The following is a 22,692-nucleotide window of genomic DNA, read 5'->3' on the forward strand; positions in this document are numbered from 1 at the left end:
AATATGTTGTCGACATATAGACGTTCAATTTTCCACTGTGAAATGTAGTTACAAATGATTTAAAATCGGAATGATAAAGTTTAAAATCAGTTTTTGGAAGAGACAATGCCATTTTTGCGGCGCGATTTGTTTTTTGACTACCATGTATACTGTGTGTTCTGGAAGCCAGCAAAATATAACAATTCATACGAACACGGTGTGAATGGGAGGACATATTGTAAATAGTTTGGGAATTGAAATAGAATGGATGTTTCCTGATACAAACTTATATAACGGCATATAGAATTCGATTAAAAGCAGCATGTAACCTATATATCTTCCTACACAATAAAATACAAGCGAATATTACCTTGATCTTTGGTCGTCGTCAGCTGAGCCTCTGATACCCGTGTATATTGAAACAAGCACGAACGGCCAAACTGTATCGAAAAAAAGTTTAATGAGTGAATACGGAAAACGACTGGACTGTATGTATACTGGAGTGAACGTTGCTGCAGAGTCGTAACGTCCTAGATACAAAACAATGCATGCGACCATGGTCGAGGTATACGTCCAAGGTCGTGTGGTTAAGCACCGGCTAATACTATGCCGTGTATTCCTGTGAGATACTTGGAAGTTTGGTGTCTTGAAGGTAGTAAGCAATGAACTTAAGATTGCATGTGTGAAATAAAGATAAAAAACGTGTTCTTAGAAAGTACATGTACGTTAGACAACCCACCCATAAAAGACATTTGAAAATACAAAGGTAAGATTCTGTCTCACAAAACAATTAAACATGCCTGATTTTCGTCTGTAAAAATATGGTATTTGACAAGATAGATACCGCTAAAACAATGAACATTTGAGGTACATTAACTTGGTCTTAGCTAGCACTGTGACCTCAAAGACTGACATTTAAATGATGTTAACGCTATAAGTGACACTTCACTAAATGCGAATTCTGTCCTTTTGTTTGAAGCTTAACATGCTTTTTACATCACACCTTACTTTTCTTGCACGCCTATTTTGATCTCACTGACAGAGCTTTAAGGAAGAGCGTCACATTTATGGTTTCCTAACATGGATTTTTGGCACTGGTGTGAAAAATGCTGCTACTGTTTTAACTTCAGAGGCTTGCAGCAACACATAATAAAGCAAACTGTCGGGTATTTTTGTGTTATAAATGTATAAAGTCTATGCTGAATGTCATTGATGACAGCAAGGGTGTTAATGGAAATTGTTCATAACTTTACTTCGACGCTTGCTCGCTAAAATGAACACAAAACAACATTTAAAAAAAAAGACAAAAAAAGTGAAACTCATACAAAGTCATCGTTATGATTAATCTTACCTTATGTAAATATAGAGAAATGGATACTGTATAAAAAATAGAGCTTAAAGAAATTATTAATAGACAATGGGTAACGATACAAACAAAAGAGAAGAATACTCCTTCTCCAGCAATCCGAAGAACTAGCTACACGTACCAATATACAAAGTAATACAGTTCCTTAATTAATTCCTTTAACAGCAGAGGACAAGCTATGCAGTAGCAAACAGTAATACAATGCTTCGATATCCGAGAGTTAATATACCTACACTAGTCTGTGATGTAGCAAGTGAAGATGTGTTTGATGGATCCAGAAATACCTACCCATTCTCTAAAAAAGCAGGGGATTATCACGCGTTTGTAGAAACAGACGCTGAAGACGCGTTTGTTAGATCCGAAGGTGTATATTCTTACGCCAGCTGATGAAGTGCCATTCGATGGGGACTTGTGTTTGTGTTTGGTAGAACTGAATGTGAATATAATTTCGGCAAACTATGAAGAAACAGGCGATGATAATGTGTTCGTTAGATCCAATTTAGATATACTTACCCCAGTCAATGAAGTGACAATCGACGAGGATTTGTTTGTGTTTGATAGAGCCTAAGGTGAATATACGTATGTCCACCCTAAAAAGTAGCAGGCAACAAAATTTTGAATTGGCGAAAGTGAATATACTTACGCCAGCCTATGAAGCAACAGGCGATGGGGACGTGTTTGGTAGAGCCAGAATTGAATATACTTACGCCAACCTATGAAGTAACAGGCGATGGGGACGTGTTTGGTAGAGCCAGAATTGAATATACTTACGCCAGCCTATGAAGTAACAGGCGATGAGGACGTGTTTGGTGGAGCCGAATGTGCGGACCATGATAGTATGTAGATATAGGCCCTCACAGAACATCCAAGAGAAGTTAGACACCACGCAGTACTGGGCAAACACGTGAATCATCCGACACCATATCTGAGAACAAAAAAGTTGAGTCATTGAGCGGGGGGTTTCCTCATGTATATTTAAATTGATAGATTAAGCAGGTGAAAGCAGCGGTAAGTAATTTCACTTATTAGCAGACAATACATAAGCAAAACCACCCATATGTGTTGATCTGCCGAGTCGGATCGCCCGAGTTTCTTGTGCGGAGGAAAATATCACGAGTGTTCAGAGAAGATGGAAAAAGGGAATTCCCCTAAAAAGTAGTTCCGGCTAGTATGGTGATACAACTTTTTTGTATCACACATGTGTGGTACACGCCACCAGAAAACGCGCCTCGAAAATTGTTGTATTACCATTGTAAGATAACATAGGTATGTGATAAAGTGTCTTCTTATATTATCCAGGTAATGCGAGCGTGATTGACATAACAATATGTGTGTTCACTTTTTCTCATTAAGGGCGTTTTTAGATTAAAGGCGTAGATGTGTTGATGTGTCCTTTTCAAAATACTTTTTTTCTGGATATCGTTGTACTACTTACTGGATTTTCTTGAATCACGTGACCGTTGGTGGCCACCAGGAGCATGTATAGAATCCAGGAAAATCCGGTCAGTACGTATGACGAGAACAAATTCTTATGTATAGTGATTCTGTCACACCGGAGCTGACTGTGGAGGGAGAAAGACAAGTAGAATATAGTGTAGTACAAGAGCAGGTTCTTATTATGGAGATTCTGTCACACCGGAGCTGACTGTGGGGGGACTAGTAGAATATAGTGTAGTACTAGAACAGGTTCTTATGTATAGATATTCGGTCACACCGGGGCTGACTGTGGAGGGACTAGTAGAATAGAGAGAAATGTACATCTATGTATAGTATATAGCGTAGCATGACACATACATATATCAGGATAAAAAAATAAAACTTTAAACATACACTGCTTCTAACTAATATGCTTGTTATCATATATTAAACAACCTGATATATGTGTAGTTTTATTCTGTACATTCCATTTTTTTTTTTACTGCCTATACAAGTGGAAAAAAGAACCTTTCCACTTATTTTGTTATAAAATTAATTACAGAACAAATCTGTTTGTGGTTATTGTTAGTATTTCTAATAAATGCAATAAGTCATTACGTTAATACCTTTTGAAAATATAGTATATTGATTTGGTTGCCAGGAGGCGCATTAGTTACTCACTCGTCTTCCCCAATCGGACGTGAAAACGGTATTAGGTACAGCGGCTTTATCGCGCGCTTCAATTTGAAAAGATGATTTTTCTCGTTTTGCAATAATCATTTGTTTTGTTTTGCTTTTTATTTTATTTATTTTTTATTAATTACGAAAATATGTGTTAATGTAAGTTTTGTTGGTCGTTTTTTTATTTGATAACCAATCATGATTGTCCTGTTTAAATACAATGGGGTGATGTGCATTCATTCTGTCATGAGCAGGATTGGTTAAAAGGTATGTAAAGTAATTTTCCTAAATATGCCTAGTACTATCATCTTTGAGGCTTCGTGGCATGTTGGCATATGGTAACCACAATGTACTACTGGGGTGATTTGCGAGATCGTACAGCTTAATTCAAATTCCAAACCTTAAAGTGCTATCTGAACTAGGATATCAAATCCCTGTCAGGGGCGAAAATTGCCCTCCGTTTATGACGCACCTCCTGTAATAGCCAGCAATCAGTTCCAGTGCTAACAAGAGTTACCAAGATTTAGGTCAAAATCAGGGTCTTAAAGAGGCTTCAACCTGACAAAATCCTTAAGCATTTAGGATGAAAAGTATATTTAGAAAATACTGGAGATTTGTTTAAAAGTTTCAATCCTGGCTATTTATTGCGGTGGGATTTTTATATGTGTACCCCAGTAGGCGCGTGGAAGAAATTATCCACAAAACGGTTTTAGATTGAACAACCGAGGAAACATATTAACGTTACAATTTCTGCCAGCGTTTACCATCTGTTTGTACAAAGGCAAAACGAAAGGAACAGGAAATAAATCGGATAACTAAGCGTACTTTTAAAGTGTGCAGAGATGTATCCTGCAATGATAAAATCAGGGATTCATATTACACGCCAAGGGGAACTGACACGGACGATAACTAGCATTGATCTCTCCATTTTATTTCGCTTTTCAAACGCCCTGAAAAGAACTGACCCTCTACACCTAATTACGTTTTCGCTTTGTCTGTTTTAACCGCTTGACCCGTAGAACGCCTGATATTCAGTACTGTAAGTTGTGTTTCCATGCAGTGCTTTTATCAGTAAGTTTGTTAGGTACTTGGCTACGCCTATATTAATTACTAAATAGTTAGATTCCTACCTTACTAGTCTCAGATAAAATACCAGGTTATGTTGTACTTTTCATAAACCTCACACATATCAAATGCAAACGTAGCAATACCACAATAAATCGATTGAGAATCGGAAACGAAAAATTTAGCCGCCCGGTTTATTTTATAACACGGTTTTAAGCATGCAACTATCCTCCGGGCAAAGAAACAACCGAATATATTACAGCTAGTCCTGTAGTGTGTTATAGTGATATAGGAATCGATGTGGTGGCGGTAAACTTTGACAATTAAAGATACTCAATCACAATGTCTAAAACTTTAACTCTCAAGATTGATAAAAAGATCGCAAAAGATTTATCGTCATTGCGAACATAGGAAACGTGAAGGGGTTAAGTCATTTGTCCAGGTGAGTCGGCACTTCCTGTTTCAGTGACGGCACTTTACAGACAAATCTAGGTCATATATACCTCCTCTAAAGAAGACGCGGGCTGGTGATATCGTTGAAAATGTGAAACACATCTAAAAGTAACAAGATATCAAATGTGTTTTTTATGATATTGAGGTCATACATTTAAATCTATGTTGTAATATATAATGTAGACACACAGTCAACATTTCCGTGTACAAACAGGCAACGTAGCAGCCAACCCGGATTTGACCTAGATTTAAAAGGCGGATGTCGTCAATGAAGTCAAAGACGCTTACTTCTCAAGAACATGTGGTCTTGTTCTCCTTGTACCGTACTTTGCTATCATTCAATCATCAGGCGCAGTGTTGCACTATTACAACGCTTTGGTGGTAAGACAAACAGTGCAGACTTGAGGAAAAAGCTTTTGTAATTTGATTTTATTTCTATCTATATCATCACCAGTTCGGTTAACAGCATTGCCACGTGTTAACTTACACACACAGGAAAACCCATTAAAACCAGTGCAGGTTGGGCGCACTCTTGTATAGTGACTGTATCCGACTTCATATCGGAAAAGTACCTATCGCACAGTAGTATAAATAATGCGTTATATACAGAAATATACCAGTAATCACTTTAATTTGACCCGTATTTGACATTTCCAGTATTTGGATATGTCCGCGTATAGCATTAGTATATCAATTGCCGGTGGGGTGGTACCTACAGATTACGTATTTGATATATAGCGGCACGTTGATCAATGGTATGCGAGAGATTCATGATCGTCATCATAAATAGTCCGTTCCCCTAAGCGATGGGATTCTTTGCATTCAATACACGTGAATATATATAAGTGACTGATAGTTCGCTTTTTTATTTTGAATATATCACACTTTAACTGTTTTTATGTAGATTTACACAAATGTTATCTTCGAAGTAGAAGAGGCTTAATCTTCGGGAACACATAGTTTGTGTCAACAGAATTTAAAACCATACCAGACCAAACGGTTAAGGGTCTCCAAGTCAAACTAAAAAAGTAGAAGAGACTTAACCTTCGGGAACATAGTCTGAATCAACATGATTTAAAACCATACCAGACCAAACGTTTACGGGTCTCCAAGTCAAACTACCTTTTATTGATCATAACGTCAATCAAAGTTTGTATTCAAACTGGTAATGTACACCGATTGGTCAACCAATCAGAATCGTTTTGCCTGATGAGAATCGCCGAGCGATTATCCTTTGGGATATCAAAGTGATTTACCGCTTATTCTTTTGCTAAAATATATGCGGTATCGCTGTATATATCTTATGCTAGTTCGTTTTAGATTTTAAGTTTTACGGAGAATTTGAGAATTAGTTTTCGTTAAAACGTTGGTAATTATTTAGCTGTTTTATGATTATTAATTGAAATTGAACTTGGTATTAGTACGTACACATGTGAATGTTCCGTATTTACGATGTAACTTTATACATTACTTACCTGTGTATAACATTCGTGTATATATTTACTTACCTAAATCTGCAGAATATGAAAAGAGATAAAAGAAGCATCGCCACGGAGATGGAATAGCCGCTTACGAATATATAAACATGTTCATGGCCACTGTTGGTGTTCTGAAAAGATATAAGCAGAAAAGTATTGTAACCCTGGTTCAAGTTCAAGTTCTTTATTAACTTTGAGACATTGACAACATCAATAAAAACAACTACGTGCCAGAGACAATATACTCGGAGAGCATAACTAAGTTAATGAAATTCTTTTGACATTTGCCGCTTTGATAACCCTTGTAAATACTAGCCGCATATATACGGCTCGACTAGCGAAATCTTCTCTTCAGCTTGATCGGTTGAACGTAAGACTAGTGTGTCCGAGGTCCCGGGTTCGATCTCTAGCGGAGGCAGTGTCTTAAACTTAATTACTCTCCTAATTTATAGCTCTAAACATTATAGTTCTTCTAGAATTGTAAACAATAGTAAGATGGAAATAAGAAAGACAAAGGCAAAAAAAAAAAGGCAAGATAATCGCATAAGTCATGATACGTTTTAACTACATTATAAGTAACTATTTTCTGTAGTAAGACCCTTAATTCGGGAAATGTATCATTCATTTACACCTGGTTAATAGCAGTTTTGAAGGATGTGGTTCAGATATCATTTTTATTGTCTACATTTTATTTAGTGTAAAAATAAGGAAAGGTATAATAATAATTACTTCTATAAAGGTATGGATATCTTTCCAGCAGTAACTGTAGTCAGATTTTTCTTTGTTTGTGCTAGGACTCCGCCACCAGGTTCCATTTTCTGTGCATTGCTTGAAGGCATACTCTGAAACACGAAGGCATTCGTAATTACATATAGCGGATACAAAGTAGAATCTCAACCCCTAGTAAATGATAAGTTTAACGACTAATCAACATATTTGGTCAGATAGGGTCTAACAAAGAAGTAAAATCAAATACAAGACATTCTTTAAGAATAGGTAGTTAGTTACATATTTCTTAACAGCCCTTCAACGCTATTAAGGTCATTAGGGCCAGAAAATGGTGACTGAAAACAAGACAACATCAGTAAATCAAAATTTGAAAAAAAAAAAAAAAATAAAAAATAATATATGTTGGTATACTCCAATTTAAAATGAAATAGTAGCTGTACGGTAACTCAGATCTTGTTATACAAACCAAGAGTTTTCAGGTAGTTCAACATTGTAAATGCGAACAGTTTTGATTAAACGTTCTGTTTGTAGGGTGTAGACCAATGCGATCAAATAAACGTGATAAATGGTAAATGGTTCGTTGCATGCAATGCGCTGAGTCTTGACCTCACGCTTGTATGGCCTACCTGAAGACGGACAAGGACAACCACGTTTCGGCGGTTGTCTCTGTAGCAATTAGACAATTTATTGTTTACATATTGGCTCCTTTCATTTTGAAACTGATAATAAAAATGATGTGAAATACCCCAGAAACTCCGCTAGTATAATATATACGGTTATATCAACGACTACTCGTATATATTTACAAGGGACTGCTTGTAAAGTCGTATTTTGTTTCTAGTTGAGGATCAAACGGAATTGTGTCCAGCCATTATCGCTTGTATACGTAAATGGTACTGGATAACGGTGCGAGGAACTCTGGCTAGACTTTCGTTATGGGACAGACCATAAAGGCTACAACCGTAATATCACATGTGATGCGAGGTCTAGGCCAGATTTCGGTAAGGCATAGCATATATGAGATGATAATTCGAATGAATTGGGATGATGTGCGTTGGTACGGTGCTCTAGCGGTAGGAAGCAGGGCTATGTGACCGAAGAACACGCGGTACGCCGTGCACGAAATGTGTGTAAGCCGTTAGCGCCGAAATGGCAGCTCCAGCTGTATTCTCTCCGGGGAGTTGAGAAAGACATTGGCTGGTTGGTAAAGGCCCAATAACCAAGGATTATAATTTGTGAAGCGCTTTGAGACGGCTATGTTACTGTTATATAGTGGTATATCAAAATATTATTATATTGTAATTGTTTTAGTGGAAATACCTACCATTCGGGTTCATTCCCGGTATTTCTGGACAGGGGATGATAGCCGTAGTACCAGCCTGTGTGTAGTTCCAGCAGCCGAATATATCACTGGTAGCATTGCAGTATTGCTCACCTGAAAAAATCACAAATATCCAAGTCATTAAATTACGTTTACTACAGGCAATGCGAAATCTCCCGCCGGTTTTCGGGAAAACTGTATGATAAGCGTTTATGATAAAACAGATGGTTAGGATTTCAGAAATATTTTGGCCATTCGTTCAAAAAATATCTAGTGTATTCGTGATAAATGCATTTCAAGCCGTCTATTGTGAACTACGAACACCTGTAATTCTACTGTATGATGTACTAGTACAATGTTCTACATGTATATCTGCCATTCTTCTTGTCGAGTTCGACAGAGAAGTCGATTTTGTTTACTTGTTGTTTCCTTGCATTTCTTCCTCTCTAAATAACAACAAACCTGTATAATCAATCAATCATCCTGTAGTTTTTTTCGACGAAGTTGACAAGGAGTCATAATGAATACCAATTTACCCCAGCAGATATTATCTGCGCTCAGAAGATTTCTGGTCCGATACATTGAGTGAGACTTTCGGACTTCTTTAACATTTCTTTCCTAAACGTCTGGCGCCACATTTTGTACGCTGACGTATTCATCCGCGAACGAAAAATGAATCCGCATTAAAATGTTCTTCGTTAAATGTTTTGCTCTCCTGTTATTTACGTCACTGTATACACTTCTTCTGAAACTATACTGCTTATGCGGAGGAATAAAACGCAGCTTATGTTGTGATTAGGTGATATTAATTTTATGTTAATTCCAGGCTTCAGGGATACTTGATTTTGTTTTGTTTTAGGGGTTTAACAACCCAGCAACAGCCAGGGTCATAAGATGACAGGTGTCAGGGAGACACCAACAGCCAGGGTCATAAGATGACAGGTGTCAGGGAGACACCAACAGCCAGGATGATAATTCTATTATGATGACGGGTGTCAAGGATACACAAATAGCTAGGGTCATATGATGACAGGTGTCAAGGATACACAAACAGTCAGAATTATATGATGACGGGTGTCAAGGAGACACCAACAGCCAGGGTCATATGATGACTGGTGTCAAAGAGACACAAATTCCTGGGTCATATAATGACTGATGTCAAGAAGACACCAACAGTCATGATCATACGATGACGGGTGTCTATGAGACACCAAAAGCCAGAGTCATATGATGCGGGTGTCAAGGAGACACCAACAGTCAATATAATATGATGACGGGTGTCAATGAGACACCAGCCGCCAGGTTCATACGATGACAGGTGTCAAAGGTTGAAATGTTGGTTTCTTCAAAGTCCCCGAATCAGAAGACACAAAAAGATACAAAAATATTGATCAAAACATGATATACTAGGTGTACACCATGGCCGAGGTACGGCCACATTATAATCTACAATGTATTGACGACACATAAGATGAAATGCGTTCTAAAATAAAGTGTCTGGAGTGAGTTTTCCTATTGAAATCCATATTAACGCAGGGCTGTATACGAGCCAGAAAGTCGTATATAAAGACAAGACCTTCGATTGCAATTTTCCGGTGCATCGCTTGCCTTCAGTTACCCTAGTAATTCTATCATTTATTTCTGAATGGACGCATATAGAGCTAATCGGCCTTGAGTATTGCTGGGAGAGAGAATAGAAGAACGGTTTCTGGAATCCGTCACTATCCGTATATGTCATCTAAGTGTCTCACCTATACCGACGGCCTGTGTTTCCTGACGATCAATAATACCATAGGCCTAAACATGTGTACATTTTATATACAGTATATGTTACTTTAAGTGCTAATCATCTCTAAGTGCAATGTGCGTGTCAGTGAGCGATTTCATAAAAACAGTGAGTTTGTTATGTTATTACATTGTTAACGGCCCATCAACGCTGAAAAGGCAATCAGGGCCTGCAAATGGTGAATAAGGCATAAAACGAACCAACATCAAACAAACGGAAAGTGTAAAACATGTTTATCCACTGGTGCACTTAGTATATAGTTAAAAAGATAAACGTGGCTATTATCTTTTGGTACAGAGATTTTGTTTTCAATATATCTAACAAACCGGTGTATGATTATGGATATCTAGGGAAGCGGTTTGACAGGAAAGATACTATTTATCATTTATTTCGCTTAAATATTTTGACATTTTATCAAATAAGATTTTCATCTCTGCGCTCTTTTTATGAATTTATCCTTCGATTGTTTTTTTGATAATCATTAACAGATGTATGTAAGTTTATTTCATACAGTGGATTTTCTCTTTCTAGAAGAAATAATTAAATGATGCAGTTCAATTTCTTTAACGTAAACTTGGTGGTAATGGTACTCTTCTATCAACGTGTAAACCCAGCAGTCATTTTAACTTCATTCCAATGACAAAACGTTGACAGAAGAAAACTTTAGACTTATATACTTGAAAAAGAATGTGTGTTGAGGAAGCGCTGTATCATCTAGTGATCTAAATTGATGTTCACTGATTCACCGATAAAAGGTTTATCAACAACACTGGTCATACACAGCCAAACAGAGAATCAAAATGACATCAAGCAAAAACGGTAATTATTGAAAAATAAACACTTCATAAAAAAATTAAAACGAATAACAATTTAGGTTCATACAAACACATTCTTACTACGCTGTTCTGAATATGGTGGAAATATCCAAATTTTGCAACTTCGTTCCTCATATTATTGACTTGTTGTTTTCACGGATATACTCAAATTCAATACAGCATATCATGAAGTGACTAACAGAAAACGGTTCTCCTCATGCTACGCAATCAGGTTGATCTTTTCCTTTTAAAAGATAAGTGTCAGACCCAATTTAAGGCGGAAGAGAACGACTTCCTTTTTCCTGATGTCCCCGTAACCAGGACACCATTTAGAAGTGGTCCTCTAGATCTCCTGATGTCACCGTAACCAGGACACCATTTAGAAGTGGTCCTCTAGATCTCCAGATGTCACCGTAACCAGGACACCATTTAGAAGTGGTCCTCTAGATCTCCTGATGTCCCCGTAACCAGGACACCATTTAGAAGTGGTCCTCTCTTGATGTCACGTAACCAGGACACCATTTAGAAGTGGTTCTCTCCTGATGTCCCCGTAACCAGGACACCATTTAGAAGTTGTCCTCTCCTGATGTCCCCGTCACCAGAACACCATTTAGAAGTTGTCCTCTCCTGATGTCCCCGTAACCAGGACACCATTTAGAAGTTGTCCTCTCCTGATGTCACCGTAACCAGGACACCATTTAGAAGTGGTCCTCTCCTGATGTCCCCGTAACCAGGACACCATTTAGAAGTTGTCCTCTCCTGATGTCCCCGTAACCAGGACACCATTTAGAAGTGGTCCTCTCCTGATGTCCCCGTAACTAGGACACTATTTAGAAGTTGTCCTCTCCTGATGTCCCCGTAACCAGGACACCATTTAGAAGTGGTAGAGAGTGATTTATTCTTAGTACATATTTTCCATTCATCTTGCTATTTAGACTTCACATGTAAAAGGTTTGAAATATGTGTATGGTATATCAATAAAAAAATCATGAGCGAGAGCAGTGTTCGTCGCCTTGCGATGTCCTAATATCTGTATTGACAATAAGAGTGTGCGCCATACATACGACTTATACCGTTGTTTACTCAGATATGTTTTGGGAGGTTCGTTTTTTTCTAATAGACTATTTTGTAGATAATATGTGAGAGGTGCACGGTACTAGGGATATTGAGGGAAGAGGTTTGACAGAATATATACTATGTATCAATTATTTCCACTTAAATAATTTTCGGAATAGTAGTGATTGCGTCAATCAAATAAAGCATGTGTATTATCTTTGATCCTATCGGGGTCTGCATGTCTCGTGAGAGAGAGATCTTTATTAGCACTCAGGCACACTATTGTGTGCGACAAGAGGTCAACAAAAATTACAACATCATAATACAATGTATAATATTCTGTACAGAGTAGTGAATCCGTAGGATTTGAACTCGCGTCGTGATAAAAATATATTGAAAGACTAACCCATTAGCCCACTCGGCTATAGTAACCTTTTATGAAATGGGTGGATATTAGATATTTAAAATTGTGATAGCCGTGACTCACGACCGTGTATTATTGGCACGAGCGTGGGTTATTGGAAAATAATACATAGTTTTAAACCAATCAAAACCGGCGTTACATAGCAAACATGGTAGAATAGAACATAAAAATAAGTAATGGTACTCGCATCAAACCCAAGTAAAACATAGCGGACAAATCCTATGTTGACGAGACGTTCCGGTCCATCGCCCAGTCTCTACCGGAAGAAATATATTACTAGTAATGAATTTACATAATGTTATTCTATCTTTTGTTTAAGCATACATAGTTAGATATTTTTCAATCTGGAACTGATGTTTAAATACTGCATATGTTTTACCACGGGAAGATTTATCAATATCAGTATACCACTGTTGTATAAATTGATATTGCAGGATGGTTTTTAAAGGTAATTTGAGGTAATTTTTATTCATAGTGCAGATATTTTGATGTAACCAAACGTAACTTAGTCCTGTACTATTAAGTATATCCTTGATATAAGAAATCCACTTGAAATCAGCAAAATCATTTACATGTAAATTCAACATAAGCTTGTACATTAAACTTGATAATTTATTTTCACCTGTAATTAATTTATACCAGAACATTATCATTCTAGACTTAATTTCAACATTTAAGGGATATCTACCCGTTTCACCATATACCATTATATTTTTTGTGGAACTACGAACATTTAAAACATTTTTACAGAATTGTACATGCAACTTCTCACACACCTTAGCATTTTCAAACCCCCAAATCTCTGACGAGTATAAACGTATGGGAGAGATTAAAACATCAAACAATTTCAACTGAAGGTCTATTGGTAATATAATATTTCTAATTTTTCTGTATAATGCATATGTTGCTTTTTAAGCCTGCTCGACCAGTTTTTTCCTCGCTTTACAGAAACAGCAGTCCTAGAAAAGAATAACTGTCCTGGGTATCTAGTACTTCACCAAAAAGGGTAAAACGAACATTTTGTACATTACTTTTTCTTTTTTCAAAAATTACAACTTTTGTTTTATTAAGATTAATCTTAAGTTTCCAAATGTTACAATATATTTCGAATTCACGAAAAGCTTTTTGAAGACCTTCTGCTGTTTCAGAAATAACAACTGTGTCATCTGCATATAGCAGAATAAATAATTTAACGAATATGCGCATGCGATCTTGGAAGAGAGTATCGATATAGTGAAGTTGGTCAACATTATTATGCATAAAAAATCTTCCAGGTCGTTTTAATGTATCGAGAACAAAAATGGGGAGAGATTTTCCCCTTGTTTTACCCCGACATGACATGTGAAGAAATCGGTCATACCATTGCTAGTTTTTACACAAGATTTAGTGTTATTATAAAGACTAATTATAACATTAAAATTTTCCCCCTAATATTGCTTTTTAACAATTTCTTTCATAATCCTACCCTCCAAACAGTATCGAACGCTTTTCTAAAATCAATAAATGAACAAAATAGTTTTTTGATTTTTGGAAAGGTATATAGATATCAAAGCGTGCAGGATGAATATGTTTTCAGTTGTAGAGTAACCTTTTCTAAAGCCAGCTTGGACATTTGAAATTAGATCGATTTCTTCCGAAAATTTGTTTAATCTTGAATTCAAAATAGCAGTAAATACTTTACCGAGACAAGAGACTAGTGTAATTCCTCTATAGTTATCGAGTTTTTTAGGGTCACCCTTCTTTTTGTATATAGTTTTAACTAATTCTAGTCCACGCTTCTGGTACACATCCTGAGTTTAAAATAACATTAAAAAAGTTTAACATATATAGGTAGAAATGTGGACTCTGTATGTTTTATGTACTCATTAATTATATTGTCATAACCAGGTGCCTTATTATTAGGAAGGTTACAAATAACCTGTCTGATTTCATTTTCAGTTATTTCACTATTCAGTATAAAATCAAATTCATTTTCAGTTGTATCTGGAATGATAACTTCATCCTCGTCATCCTCAGAGCTGTTTAATTTTTTGAAATATTCATAGAGCTCATCCAAAGATATATCGACATCGCCATTTTTATTATTACTTTTATTGAATGAATCTAAGATGTCCCAAATTTCTTTGGGATTAGATTTTGACATAGTACGTATTTGATTTTCAGTGTTAAATTTATATACATTATAACTCTTCCTTAAGATTTTTTTATATTCCCCAGATTTTTTATTCATATTTCGTCTATTGATATCAGTTTTGTGATTTCGCATCATGGAAGGCCCGCCTTTTGGTGAGACACTCAGCTGTAAACCATGGCTTGTTATTAGAGACATTATTTATAGTTTGTATACCTGTGTAATTTTTTTTGTATCCAAAAATGTCTGTAGCTGCCGTTTTAAATAGATTAGATATTTGGTTAATTACCTCATTCACTTCAGATTTACTTACAGAAGCCTTTTCCGACAAAACATTGAGTTTATCATTTATAGAATTTAGTTGATCAGGAGAACAATTATGTACTTTATGAATAAATTCGTTTTTCTTCCCGTTCTTCCACTTGATATATTGACCTTGACCTTGCTCAGAACATGTTCGATCTACGTCTTCAATATTTTTCAACCAACCTTGAAGGGTAAAGACGATTCTACAATGCATGTCGGAGAAGGTTCCATCAAAATCAATAATTTCAAAGTCATGTAAACAAGGAAATATCCCTGATGATACAATTAAATAGTCAACTACACTAATTCCGCCACATGTTGTCTTGCCCAAAAGTTTGTCCTTACCAACTCTGCTATTGGCTATATATAAATTGTTATTTTTACAAATGTCAAGAAGCTTAGACCCGTAATTATTAGGTCGAGATTTGCATTGCCTACATCTTAGTAATGGGACATTAAATACCGGTAACATTTCAAAGTCATACAAATAATTATATAACGCATCATTATTATTAAAATCAACTATATTTGTTAGGTTATTATCGGGTACATTGTAATCTACGCACTGTGCTGTTTTGGCGTTGAAATCACCAATTAACATTACATTATAACTACTATTTTGAAGGTTAATTAGTTCATTCTCAATTTCAGTAAACGCCTCAGAAGAGGTGTATTTAGAGTTTTCGGGACACCACAACATGACTTATCAACAGGGGGGTTAAAGCCACATACCCCCCAAAAATGTTTACGGGTATAATACGGGTATACAGGGGGGTATATAATACGGGTAGACAGGGGGGTATATAATATGGGTAGACAGGGGGGTATATAATATGGGTAGACAGGGGGGTATATAATATGGGTAGACAGGGGGGTATATAATATGGGTAGACAGGGGGATATATAATACGGGTAGACAGGGGGGTATATAATACGGGTAGACAGGGGGGGTATATAATATTGGTAGACAGGGGGGTATATAATATGGGTAGACAGGGGGGTATATAATATGGGTAGACAGGGGGATATATAATACGGGTAGACAGGGGGGTATATAATATGGATAGACAGGGGGGTATATCATATGGGTAGACAGGGGGATATATAATACGGGTAGACAGGGGGGTATATAATATGGGTAGACAGGGGGGTATATAATATGGGTAGACAGGGGGATATATAATACGGGTAGACAGGGGGGTATATAATACGGGTAGACAGGGGGATATATAATATGGGTAGACAGGGGGGGTATATAATATGGGTAGACAGGGGGGTATATAATATGGGTAGACAGGGGGATATATAATACGGGTAGACAGGGGGGTATATAATATGGGTAGACAGGGGGGTATATAATATGGGTAGACAGGGGGATATATAATACGGGTAGACAGGGGGATATATAATACGGGTAGACAGGGGGATATATAATACGGGTAGACAGGGGGGATATATAATATGGGTAGACAGGGGGGATATATAATACGGGTAGACAGGGGGGTATATAATACGGGTAGACAGGGGGGTATATAATACGGGTAGACAGGGGGATATATAATATGGGTAGACAGGGGGGTATATAATATGGGTAGACAGGGGGGTATATAATACGGGTAGACAGGGGGGATATATAATATGGGTAGACAGGGGGGTATATAATACGGGTAGACAGGGGGGATATATAATACAGGTAGACAGGGGGGATATATAATACGGGTAGACAGGGGGGGTATATAATACGGGTAGACAGGGGGGTATATAATATGGGTAGACAGGGGGATATATAATACGGGTAGACATGGGGGATATATAATACGGGTAGACATGGGGATATATAATACGGGTAGACATGGGGGATATATAATACGGGTAGACGGGGGGGATATATAATACGGGTAGACAGGGGGATATATAATACGGGTAGACGGGGGGATATATAATACGGGTAGACAGGGGGGTACATATAATACGGGTAGACAGGGGGATATATACTACGGGTAGACAGGGGGATATATAATACGGGTACACAAGGGGGGGGGGGGATATATAATACGGGTAGACATGGGGGATATATAATACAGGTAGACAGGGGTGTATATAATACAGGTAGACAGGAGGATATATAATACGGGTAGACAGGGGGGTATATAATACAGGTAGACAGGGGGAATATATAATACGGGTAGACAGGGGGATATATAATACAGGTAGACAGGGGGGTATATAATACAGGTAGACAGGAGGATATATAATACGGGTAGACAGGGGGGGTATATAATATGGGTAGACAGGGGGGATATATAATACGGGTAGACAGGGGATGTATAATACAGGTAGACAGGGGGGATATATAATACGGGCAGACAGGTGGGTATATAATACGGGCAGACAGGGGATATATAATACGGGTAGACGGGGATATATAATATGGGTAGACAGGGGGATATATAATACGGGTAGAGAGGGGGGATATATAATACGGGTAGACAGGGGGGGATATATAATACGGGTAGACAGGGGGGGATATATAATACAGGTAGACAGGGGGGATATATAATACGGGTAGACACGGGGATATATAATACGGGTAGAGAGGGGGGATATATAATACGGGTAGACAGGGGGATATATAATACGGGTAGACATGGGGGATATATAATACGGGTAGACAGGGGGATATATAATACGTGTAGACATGGGGGATATATAATACGGGTAGACAAGGGGATATATAATACGGGTAGACAGGGGGGATATATAATACGTGTAGACAGGGGGGATATATAATACAGGTAGACAGGGGGATATATAATACGGGTAGACAGGGGGGGGGGGGTATATAATACGGTAGACAGGGGGATATATAATACGGGTAGACAGGGGGGGGGGATATATAATACGGGTAGAGAGGGGGATATATAGTACGGGTAGACAGGGGGGGATATATAATACGGGTAGACAGGGGGGATATATAATACGGGTAGACAGGGGATATATAATACAGGTAGACAGGGGGATATATAATACGGGCAGACAGGTGGGTATATAATACGGGCAGACAGGGGATATATAATACGGGTAGACGGGGATATATAATATGGGTAGACAGGGGGATATATAATACGGGTAGAGAGGGGGGATTATATAATACGGGTAGACAGGGGGGGGGGGATATATAATACGGGTAGACAGGGGGGGATATATAATACAGGTAGACAGGGGGGATTATTAATACGGGTAGACACGGGGATATATAATACGGGTAGAGAGGGGGGATATATAATACGGGTAGACAGGGGGATATATAATACGGGTAGACATGGGGATATATAATACGGGTAGACAGGGGGATATATAATACGGGTAGACAGGGGGATATATAATACGGGTAGACGGGGGATATATAATACGGGTAGACAGGGATATATAATACGGGTAGAAGGGGGGATATATAATACGGGTAGACAGGGGGGATATATAGAAAAGGGAAAATACGGGTAGAGCAGGGGGGGGTATATAATACGGGTAGACAGGGGGATATATAATACGGGTAGACAGGGGGGGGGATATAATACGGGTAGAGGGGGGATATATAATACGGGTAGACAGGGGGGATATATAATACGGGTAGACAGGGGGGGGGGGGGGGTATATAATACGGGTAGACAGGGGATATATAATACGGGTAGACAGGGGGATATATAATACGGGTAGAGAGGGGGATATATAATCGGTGAAGGGGTATAATCACGGGACAGGGGGATATATAATACGGGTAGACATGGGGGATATATAATACGGGTAGACGGGGGGATATATAATACGGGTAGACAGGGGATATATAATACGGGTAGACAGGGGGATATATAATACGGGTAGACAGGGGGATATATAATACGGGTAGACAGGGGATATATAATACGGGTAGACAAGGGGATATATAATACGGGTAGACAGGGGATATATAATACGGGTAGAGAGGGGGGATATATAATACGGGTAGACATGGGGATATATAATACGGGTAGACAGGGGGATATATAATACGGGTAGACAGGGGGGATATATAATACGGGTAGACAGGGGGATATATAATACGGGTAGACAGGGGGATATTATAATACGGGTAGACAGGGGGATATATAATACTGGTAGACATGGGGGATATATAATACGGGTAGACAGGGGGATATATAATACGGGTAGACAGGGGGATATATAATACGGGTAGACAGGGGGATATATAATACGGGTAGACAGGGGGATATATAATACGGGTAGACATGGGGGATATATAATACGGGTAGACGGGGGGGATATATAATACGAGTAGACAGGGGGGATATATAATACGGGTAGACACGGGGATATATAATACGGGTAGACAGGGGGGATATATAATACGGGTAGACATGGGGATATATAATACGGGTAGACAGGGGGATATATAATACGGGTATACAGGGGGATATATAATACGGGTAGACAGGGGGATATATAATACGGGTAGACAGGGGGATATATAATACGGGTAGACATGGGGGATATATAATACGGGTAGACAGGGGGATATATATTACGGGTAGACGGGGGGATATAATACGGGTAGACAGGGGGATATATAATACGGGTAGACCGGGGGGTATATAATACGGGTAGACAGGGGGATATATAATACGGGTAGACAGGGGAGTATATATTACGGGTAGACGGGGGGATATAATACGGGTAGACAGGGGGATATATAATACGGGTAGACAGGGGGATATATAATACGGGTAGACTTGGGGGATATATAATACGGGTAGACAGGGGGGATATATAATACGGGTAGACAGGGGGATATATAATATGGGTAGACAGGGGGGATATATAATACGGGTAGAGAGGGGGGATATATAATACGGGTAGACAGGGGGATATATTATACGGGTAGACAGGGGGGATATATAATACGGGTAGACAGGGGGAATATATAATACGGGTAGACAGGGGGATATATAATACGGGTAGACAGGGGGATATATAATACGGGTAGACAGGGGGTATATATAATACGGGTAGACAGGGGGGGATATATAATACGGGTAGACAGGGGGATATATAATACGGGTAGAGAGGGGATATATAATACGGGTAGACAGGGGAGTATATAATACGGGTAGACAGGGGGGATATATAATACGGGTTGACAGGGAGGATATATAATACGGGTAGACAGGGGGGATATATAATACGGGTAGACAGGGGGATATATAATACGGGTAGACAGGGGGATATATAATATGGGTAGACAGGGGGGATATATAATACGGGTAGAGAGGGGGGATATATAATACGGGTAGACAGGGGGATATATTATACGGGTAGACAGGGGGGATATATAATACGGGTAGACAGGGGGAATATATAATACGGGTAGACAGGGGGATATATAATACGGGTAGACAGGGGGATATATAATACGGGTAGACAGGGGGTATATATAATACGGGTAGACAGGGGGGATATATAATACGGGTAGACAGGGGGATATATAATACGGGTAGAGAGGGGATATATAATACGGGTAGACAGGGGAGTATATAATACGGGTAGACAGGGGGGATATATAATACGGGTTGACAGGGAGGATATATAATACGGGTAGACAGGGGGGATATATAATACGGGTAGACAGGGGAGTATATAATACGGGTAGACAGGGGGGATATATAATACGGGTTGACAGGGAGGATATATAATACGGGTAGACAGGGGGGATATATAATACGGGTAGACAGGGGGGATATATAATACGGGTAGACAGGGGGAATATATCATACGGGTAGACAGGGGGATATATAATACGGGTAGACAGGGGGATATATAATACGGGTAGACAGGGGGGATATATAATACGGGTAGACAGGGGGATATATAATACGGGTAGACAGGGGGTATATATAATACGGGTAGACACGGGGGATATATAATACGGGTAGACAGGGGGATATATAATACGGGTAGACGGGGGGGATATATAATGCGGGTAGACAGGGGGTATATAATACGGGTAGACAGGTGGGATATATAATACGGGTAGACAGGGGATATATAATACGGGTAGACAGGTGGGTATATAATACGGGTAGACATGGGGATATATAATACGGGTAGACAGGGGGGATATATAATACGGGTAGACAGGGGGGATATATAATACGGGTAGACAGGGGGATATATAATACGGGTAGACAGGTGGGTATATAATACGGGTAGACATGGGGATATATAATACGGGTAGACAGGGGGGATATATAATACGGGTAGACAGGGGGGATATATAATACGGGTAGACAGGGGGGTATATAGTACGGGTAGACCGGGGGATATATAATACGGGTAGACAAGGGGATATATATTACGGGTAGACAGGGGGATATATAATACGGGTAGACAGGGGGATATATAATACGGGTAGACAGGGGATATATAATACGGGTAGACAGGGGGGATATATAATACGGGTAGACAGAGGGGATATATAATACGGGTAGACAGGGGGATATATAATATGGGTAGACAGGGGGGATATATAATACGGGTAGACGGAGGATATATAATACGGGTAGACGGAGGAAATATAATACGGGTAGACAGGGGGATATATAATACGGGTAGACAGGGGGATATATAATACGGGTAGACAGGGGGGATATATAATACGGGTAGACAGGGGGGTATATAATACGGGTAGACAGGGGGGATATATAATACAGGTAGATAGGGGGGTATATAATACGGGTAGACAGGGGGGATATATAATACGGGCAGACAGGGGGGTATATAATACGGGTAGACAGGGGGGATATATAATACGGGTAGACAGGGGGGTATATAATACGGGTAGACAGGGGGGTATATAATACGGGTAGACAGGGGGGATATATAATACGGGTAGACAGGGGGGTATATAATACGGGTAGACAGGGGGGGATATAATACGGGTAGACAGGGGGGATATATAATACGGGCAGACAGGGGGGTATATAATACGGGTAGACAGGGGGGATATATAATACGGGTAGACAGGGGGGAATATAATACGGGTAGACAGGGGGTATATAATACGGGTAGACAGGGGGGTATATAATACGGGCAGACAGGGGGGTATATAATACGAGTAGACAGGGGGGATATATAATACGGGTAGACAGGGGGGTATATAATACGGGTAGACAGGGGGGTATATAATACGGGTAGACAGGGGGGGTATATAATACGGGTAGACAGGGGGGTATATAATACGGGTAGACAGGGGGGGGATATAATACGGGTAGACAGGGGGGGATATATAATACGGGTAGACAGGGGGGTATATAATACGGGTAGACAGGGGGGTATATAATACGGGTAGACAGGGGGGATATATAATACGGGTAGACAGGGGGGATATATAATACGGGTAGACAGGGGGATATATAATACGGGTAGACAGGGGGGATATATAATACGGGTAGACAGGGGGGATATATTTAATACGGGAAGACAGGAGGATATATAATACGGGTGACAGGGGAGTATATAAGACGGGTAGGACAGGGGGGATATATAATACGGGTAGACAGGAGGATATATAATACGGGTAGACAGGGGGGTATATAATACGGGTAGACAGGGGGATATATAATACGGGAAGAC

At 39.0% G+C, this 22,692-nt stretch overlaps 1 protein-coding gene across 2 annotated transcripts in view; it reads right to left on the bottom strand.

Annotated features, from left to right (window-relative positions):
• LOC117343773 (calcitonin gene-related peptide type 1 receptor-like) overlaps positions 1–22,692 on the bottom strand; it is a 136,336-nt gene that overhangs the window by 33,050 nt on the left and 80,594 nt on the right. For both annotated transcript variants that reach the window (XM_033906264.1, XM_033906265.1), the window contains exons 2-7: positions 8,492–8,602; positions 7,168–7,280; positions 6,469–6,569; positions 2,781–2,907; positions 2,117–2,270; positions 350–419 (exon numbers count right to left, since the gene is read on the bottom strand). In XM_033906264.1, the coding sequence (XP_033762155.1) occupies positions 350–419; positions 2,117–2,270; positions 2,781–2,907; positions 6,469–6,569; positions 7,168–7,280; positions 8,492–8,602 (676 nt within the window). The remainder of the gene's footprint in view (positions 1–349; positions 420–2,116; positions 2,271–2,780; positions 2,908–6,468; positions 6,570–7,167; positions 7,281–8,491; positions 8,603–22,692) is intronic.

Source organism: Pecten maximus, chromosome 15 (genome assembly GCF_902652985.1).
Source record: "Pecten maximus chromosome 15, xPecMax1.1, whole genome shotgun sequence".
Classification (NCBI taxonomy): domain Eukaryota; kingdom Metazoa; phylum Mollusca; class Bivalvia; order Pectinida; family Pectinidae; genus Pecten; species Pecten maximus.